General features: G+C 40.7%; 1 protein-coding gene across 1 annotated transcript in view; it reads right to left on the reverse strand.

The window, feature by feature from the left end:
* The window catches only part of LOC114641883 (fibrocystin-L-like), a 98,490-nt gene extending 93,036 nt beyond the window's left edge, over nt 1-5,454 (reverse strand). Inside the window, exons 1-3 of the mRNA XM_028790906.2 lie at nt 5,355-5,454; nt 4,727-4,846; nt 2,465-2,620 (exon numbers count right to left, since the gene is read on the reverse strand). Coding sequence (XP_028646739.2) covers nt 2,465-2,620; nt 4,727-4,846; nt 5,355-5,430 — 352 coding nt within the window. The 5' untranslated portion in view covers nt 5,431-5,454. The remainder of the gene's footprint in view (nt 1-2,464; nt 2,621-4,726; nt 4,847-5,354) is intronic.
* Between the last annotated feature and the right edge of the window lie 2,880 nt (nt 5,455-8,334).

An 8,334-nucleotide genomic window follows, 5' to 3' on the forward strand; every position in this document is an offset into this window, starting at 1 on the left:
GATGACAATTAACTAAAAACACAATACAAATACAAAATGAAGTTCAAGGGGGTATTTTCCGTACGTCGCTTAAATCATCTGAGATCAGATGCCTCATCTTGAATGAGTTAATGCCAGTGAAACTCATCTGGGATAAGTGAGTTTTTCAAACGCAGCTGTGTATTAGATTAGCGTAGCTGGATCTAATCATACGAGATGAATGCCTGCGCCCGCGCTGATTGAAAAGCCCATATATATTGAGTCTAGAAAACATGATCAGCAAGTCTTTGATAGGCTGTAACAAAATGACGAACGAATGAGCGCATTTTTTTTTTCACACAAGCGGAGAAGGACCTTTTATTCGAAGGATATAAAGAATTTCAAAATTTAATATGCATAAGGGATAACACTGCAAAAGCAGCAAAAACAAGAAAAGACGGCTGGCAAAAAGTGGCCGACAAATTAAACGCGTGTGCATTGTACTTACTGAATGCAGCGTTTCATTTCCTATGCGTCAGATTAATTATTATTTAATATGTCATAATTCCAGATCAAACGTGAGCACAAGGAGAACATGGGAACAGATTAAAGTGAAGTACAAGAATATATCAAACTGGTAAATATTGGTATATAACTATTTAAAGAATCGTTCTTTACATTATATATGATTCTTTATGTCAACATTAATTTTAAAGCTAATAAGAAGGCAGACAAGCAAAAAAACAGCTGGAGGTCCACGCGGTCCAGACCTAACCCGTGCAGAAGAGTTGGCTCTCCAGCAAAATGCCCATCGCCCTGTTTCTGAGGGCATTCTGGGGGAAGCTCCTCCTCAGAACCAGTGGCAGGATGCAGTGGTCACTTCATTTCAGGTAAAGGATGGTCATTGCATATATTTGTCATCGATGTGTGCCATAGGTATGTTCCATATAGCCCTCTTTTTTGTTGGGTCAGTTGCAGGGAATGTCATATCCCTAGAACTTGTGTCTGACCTACGAGATATTGATGAAGGTCAAATATTTGATGAAGACACTGTGTCTGATTATTCATCAGGAGGAGAGGTACTTTTTCCAAATAATGTTTGATCAAACTCCTCTCTGATCAGTCCCATGTGCCCCAATCACATTTGGAAATCCTGGTAATGATAATGTTAGGCTGATTGAGATTCTTCATGGAACTGTGGGTGTTTTTGCCTGTATGTTACCTACCTGCAATGGCATGAAACACCTCTTTTATTGTCTGCACATGCAGGTGTCCAGGAAACACTATGAAAACCCAAAGGAAATATTTCAGAGCCAAACAGACTTTACGAATTGCCTGGCAAACTGCATTTTTAGATCGATTTTCCGCATCGCCTACAGTATATAAAAAAGTGCCACTTGCAAAAAACCTCAAAGCAATGCCTACTGTCTGTGTGGTTGTGAGAGCCCGACTTCGCCGAGTTTGACTTCGAATATAAGGTGCTAATAAATCTTTGAGGTACAATATTCCCCCTCAGCTAATGCGGTATCTTTCGAAAAGAATTTCCTACGGGAGCAATAAAGGATCTTGCCGATCGTGCAAACCCCTCTCTATATGAAATTCTCTTCTTATAATTTGCGTACCGATATCAATTGGTTGCTCATTCGTGAACGGCGAAGTCATGACTGGATGAATTCCACGCACCGTCACTGATTACGTGTGTGAGCTAATCCTTGTTTACATCGAACAAACCTGGTCTGAGCGGTCTGAGGATTAGGATGTGTTGCTATGACAACACTTCCAGCAAGAGTTTCGAAAAACCGACAGATCCAGGATCAGGCCAAATCGTCAACGATTACATCCGGCTAAACGAGTAATCCACGTACGAAAAATACCCCCCAGAAGTGTTGTGAAATATCAGTTTCTAAAATTGGGGTTAATAGTATTTATTTTTTTTGCCAGGAACTATATTTGTCCTTATTAAGTACTGTATCTATCATGGTTTAATTTGGCTGTTGATAAAAGTTTATTATTATTATTATTATTATATTTATATTTATTATAACATTTATTTACAATGTTGCCATTGTGTGCTTCAAGGCCTCGGCTCTGTGCAGCATGATGGCTGACGTCATATACGTCACACTGTTAATACCAGTGGGACGCTGCTTGTGGTATTCGTGATTGAATTCAATTCTTTAAAAAAATAATTAAAACAATTACACTTTTACTTGATTTTCATTTGCCTAGCATTTTGAATCTCTTTGTGTCCTTTTTGAGCTTTGACCGAGTCATTTGCTTCTTCTAATCTTTCTCTTTTTGGCCATGATTTTGATTCATTTCCCGTTCCAATTACAGTTTTCCTTTCTCACTGTCAGCCTCCATTCATTACAAGAAGAACTCAGAGGTACTGAATAAAATTATAAGAAGAAAGTAAAATATTTAAAATGTGTAAAAAAAAAAAAAACAGAAAAAGACCCAACAACCACCCTTAATAACAGCTCTAGTTATTCAAGCCTCGGCCTACCTGCTGTGCTGCCGGATGGAGGTGCAAATGTGAATGATCCTCCAGGTAGGATGGTGAAGTTGAATGTATTTTGAGCAAAGCCAACACCCGGCACGTAGACTGTGACCGGAGCCGAGCCAGACGTTGTATTTCCAATTCTGCAGGTGATCTGAGTGTCTGAGAAAAGAAGAAAACACAAATTGGAAAGAGAGGCAAGGTCAACTGTGTGGCTAACGATAAAGGAATTGGACTTCAGGGCACAAGAACTTCAGTTCAGTTCTGCAGGAGGAAGGCGTCTCAGTCTCACTGCCAAGGGGGAAGGCAGAAAGACGAGGAGGTCTGTACAATTTATGAGCAAGGAGCTACAGCAACACTGTCATTTCTCTGTCCTGGTCCTGATGTGATGATAGACTTACTTTCAATAAATTACCTAAACACGCTTGTTGCAATAAGCAAAATCTTATTAGTTACTTATAACATAAGGATAATGGATATATGCAAGCACATATATAGATTTATATGTAAATACTGTAGATGAAAGACAAATAAAAACATACAAAACATTAAATTCCAAAAGCTTAATTGAGCCTTTTCTCTCCTGTAGAAAAAAAATCACATAACTTATGAATTCTGGTCTTCTGTTCATGTGGTTAGGGTGGAGAAGTTCTTCAGCTCGTTACGGAGCTTCAATTGCCGGCACCGAGGTGTCCGTACACACACAGTTGGTCCCTGAAATGGCTGACCCTCTCCCTACACTGACTATATTGTGTGTGTGGGTGTCTGTGAGATGCTACTCTGCACTTTCTTACTGGATTTAAGAAGAAACCTCTAATGGCTAGAACTTCTCCTTCTTAGCCTTTTAGTGGCAGAGACACCAACACCACCATCAACTCGTGATTTCTCTGTCAAAGTGTTCTTCAAAAACAGCAAATCCATCGTCATTAAGTAACGCATCTTTCGAATGCACTTCAGCATTCCTCCTAACGGTGACGTCCCAAATCGGAAAACAATTCTTCATTGGGTGGCTAAATTTAGACAGATGGGTAGAACATTGAACAGAAATCTCCCGGCCGTCCTCGAGCTCTACAAATGCATGAAAACATCCAAGCTGTAAGGGCATCCATTTTGCAGTATCCTAGATGTTCAGCCTGCTTCTGCCTTCAACATTTCCAACACGTCTTTGAGGAGGATTTTTGAGGACCTTAATTTCCATCCATACAAAATGATGGTAATGCAGGAACTCACTGGGAGGGCCGTAGAGAGTTGTGCACCAACATTCTGAAAACCGTTCATCGAGATGCCATCATCATGTGATGTCAGCAACGAGGCACATTTCCATTTGAATGGTTGTGTAAATAAGCAAAACTTTTGCTATTGGGGTGAAACCAACCTTGGTGAACTTCATCAGAGACTCCTGCACAGTGAGCACACGTGTTACAGTTTGGTGCGCCGTTGCAAAATTTGGCATTGTAGACCCTTACTTTGTTGAGGAAGGGGGAGCAACGGTCACTGTCACTTCAGAACATTACATTGAAATGCTAGAGAACTGGAAGAAATGGATGTGGTGGATGCCTGGAGCTACAGCTCATACAGCCGGTGCAGAGATCCATGCATGTTTTTCTGATGATGTTTTCTGGGGAAGCTGATCTCCCTGTGCGGCAATGTCGGGTGGCATTTACGTTTGCCTGATTCTTCTTGCGGAGCAATCAATTCGAAGGGAAACACACCGACCTCAAAACCTTGAAGTGCTCAAGGACGCCATTCGCCACAAAATCACAGCTATTCCCCTTAAAATGGCCGAACAAGTCATGCGAGTGTTCAGTAATCATCTCAAAGAGTGTATTGCTAATGATGGCCACCACCTTGAAGACATCATTTTTAAAACACAATGAAAAAATCTATTTTGTATAGTTGTTCTTGTGTCATAATTAAATTGATTTTATCTTGTAGCGTTTTTTAGAATAAACGTTTGAAATGGGGTACTTCTTTTTAGGTTTACCCAGTACATATAGCAGTAATTTGTAATCTTCTCAGAAATGCCATGCTGTGCTATGTGCGTTTACTGCCTCTGTTTAAAACAAAGTATAATTTATTAATGAGATGGCGAACAATAACAAGGTTGCTATTTTAACCTCGACTGTTGGCCCAGTTCCTGTATTAGTCTCACTAAATCAGTCAACCTGCAAGGTCTTCATCCACTCATCCATCCATTTCCATTTCAGAAAGAGAGTCAAGCAGAGTGCTACATCAGGTAAATTATGGGATGTTTAAGTACCTACATACCATTTATGGTGACGATGACACAGGCACGGCCACCAACAGAAACAGAAGTCATGTTATTGGCCGATTGACTCATAAACTTGGAACCTGTCACCGTCAGAATGGTATCTGATACTGAAAATCCTGAAAAAAAACATACAAATATAATATATGAGATGATGGGCACGTAGATAGATAGATAGATAGATAGATAGATAGATAGATAGATAGATAGATAGATAGATAGATAGATAGATAGATAGATAGATAGATAGATAGATAGATAGATAGATAGATAGATAGATAGATAGATAGATAGATGAAAGGCACTATACATCACATTTAACAGTAAGACTCAGGCAAGGCACACATGTGCTGGTGAGAACATCATATGGTTTGGACAAAGGGGTCAGGGTGCACTGAGTGCTGATAAATCTTCACATTTGTAATATAGAATTTTAGCAGTAAGTAAGGGCAACCATCTGTCTTGAAAGGGGGCTACTATGGAGTGGTCACCCAGATTAAAGCCTTAGACCCTAAATGAGGGGTGGCGTTATTTTTTCTGGATGGTCCAGCATGGACAGCCAGTGGCTCTCCTTCGGTGCCAAGTGCCTGCACCATCAACCCCCCTGCCAACCCATCAAACAAGTACCTTGTGTGGGGCTTATTCCAGATATAACCGGAGTCTCCAGTGGATCCCATTGATAAGAACAGTCACCCGAACACATAGAGATGATGTCATTGATATAAACTTGAACCTGACAAGAAGAAATGGAATCAAGTAAGTTGGGTGCCACTTTGACATTCCAGCAATGTCAAGCCACATTTTCAGAGTTTCATTCAGATAAATAAAAAAACAGGTCAGGGAGGAAAACAAAGGCAGCTGGGATGGGATGGTAAGGACGTGGATGAGGAGGAGGGGACTGAATTTCTGGAGTTGACTGAAGGAAAGACCAACAATGAAATGATGGGCAAGGAAATGAGGAAGAGGAGGAGGATTTAGAGCATTCGCAAAAATGGAGGAGACATATCATGGGAGTTTGCTCCTCACAAAGCGGTAAATGGTGCGTAAGAAGACGACTCAGAAAGACAATGCCATCAATTCTCAGATATGGTTCATTCAATGCAAAGTTAGAGCATTGAGCAAAGGGAGAAATGGTTAAGAGATTGCTGGCTCATCTGTTTAAGAAACGCCGTATACATCACAGAACAATATATGGTATTCTACAGTATTTAGTATTCTGCTATATATATTTGATAGCTAGTTTTACCATGAAACATTATACCTGAGGCTGTTGATATGGCACACGGAAGAAATCTCCCAAAACGTTCTGTTTTAATAAACCTCCTTCCGTTACAGTAAAAGCAAACATATAGGCGTTCTTCCCAATGACTGAGGAGCTGTTTATCTGAAAAGAAACAAAAATGCATCAGAAGCTTTGTCACTCATGATGATCTAACTAATCTAATGGTGGCTCAGGTGGTCGGTAAGGCAGGGCACTGCTGTCCACACACACGTGTAAACAGTGACAAGTGGGCCAGCTGGAAGGGGGTTGATCGTGGAGAAAGGCCACAGAGCAAAGGCACAAAATGGGGGGCAAGTCCGGTGGTGCTGGTGCTTCACCCTGTGGAGTACTTAAGGAGGTAGTTATGTGAGTACAGAGAGAACCACCTAATATGTATTTTTCAGAAATCTCGGCACACTGTGGAAATTTCTAGAACCTGGAAGCTAGTAGATGTTATCCCATTATGCAAAAATGATGGTCAGAAGGAGGAGGAGAAGAAAATGGTGACCAGGCAGATTCAATGAACTATTGGCACATGAGCTTAACATGCATCACTGGGAAACTAATTAGTAAGGAAGAGATGGAGCATCTCCCAAAAATAGGTGTCATATGTTTTAGCAGTTAGTCGCCATTGGGTTCAAACTGGGAAGGTAGTGTTTGACTGAGATGCTGAAATTCTATGAAGAAACAGCAAAACCAAAAAACATAACAGAGTGAACTGCTTGGCTAACTATGAAATAAATGCATGGAATAAATTACAGTGCAATATCTCTCTCTATATAAAATCCAACAACTGTCTCTCAACTTTTCACGAGAGAACTACTTAACGGATTTAGATCGGGTTTTTTTCAATTATTTGCATGAACATTCCGGTTGATTCTGTGACTTCTCTCATCGCGCTAAGAATCATAGTTCGCTTGTGGGACCGATTTATTTGCGTGAATCAAAGAGAGACGCAGTGGCCTAGGGGAGGGAGGTGGGGCCCTCCTTACACATTTCTTACATCCACTTAGCTAGCGAACGAGAGAACTACTTAATGGATTTAGATCGGGGTTTTTTCTAGAATTTGCTTGAACATTCTGGTTGATTTTGCGACTTCTCTCATCACAATTAGAATCATAGTTTGCTTGCAGGAGTGATATATTTGCGCTAATCTGAGACAGAGGCTGCGGGCCAAAGGATTAGGGAGCTGGGCAGGGCCCTCATCACTGTCCTGTTTCACTACTACGCAGGTGGAGCCGTGTGGGACGGCTAATTGTAAATAAATTAAATGAATACCTGGAGGACAGGTTGTTTGCCAGGAACACTCAGCCAAGTCACACTCCTTCCATAACCTCGACAGTCTCCCCATCCTGAGACATCTAATTGTCCCATACCCTGGATGGCCCCCAGGGCGTACTTCAGATCGGTAGCTGAAATGTTCACCGGGAGATCTATGGAAGAAATAGACGAGAAACACAAAAAATGTTATATAGTGCCTTTCTCATCTGTAATTGTTATATAGTGCCTTTGATTTCATATCTGCCTACCTCTTATATAATTCACTTCTTATCTATCTATCTATCTATCTATCTATCTATCTATCTATCTATCTATCTATCTATCTATCTATCTATCTATCTATCTATCTATCTATCTATCTATCTATCTATCTATCTATCTATCTATCTATCTATCACTCATATACATTGGGGAGTTTCCATTTTGTTGTATATTTGACTAGCCAAGTTAATAGGTTAATAGGTAATAGTATAATTTTAAAAAACATTTGATATGTCTTGCCCTAGGTGTACCTTCAGCACCTTTCCTCTGTATCCTCGTGTGTCTCTTCTTCTCTTGAGCGCGTTCCCATAAAGCTTAATCATCAGACTCTGTTATTTAAAGACGCCTTGTTCGCCTCCTGTCTGCTTTAATACTTCCCATTTTTGAAGGAGACTCTCAGCGTGCCTCCTCTGTCAATTCCCCTTCTCGCATTTCTTCTTTCAATTGCATCACCAAAGCCAAACTGACCAATCACACTGAAGCCAAACTGACCAACCAGATTCTTTGCAGGGACAAGACATCCACACACACGGAGACCTTAGCGTTGTATTATATAGTCGATGATGTAATGTTCACAACAAAGAAAAAAACATCATCGCTCACAAATGCCTGTCTGTGCCACTGGAGCAGTTAAAGCCAGAATTTTTCAACTTACTGTTGATTTCTTGCCCATAGATGCTCACACCAAAGGAGCCCATGATTGGTGGTGATGCTGCCTGGACTCTTGTCACAGTGAATGTAGTCGAATTGTCCCAGGTGGACCCTTGATAGACAGCTTCATTCTCACCATCACTTGAAATAATC

The sequence above is a fragment of the Erpetoichthys calabaricus genome, chromosome 13, assembly GCF_900747795.2.
Source record: "Erpetoichthys calabaricus chromosome 13, fErpCal1.3, whole genome shotgun sequence".
NCBI classification, from domain to species: domain Eukaryota; kingdom Metazoa; phylum Chordata; class Cladistia; order Polypteriformes; family Polypteridae; genus Erpetoichthys; species Erpetoichthys calabaricus.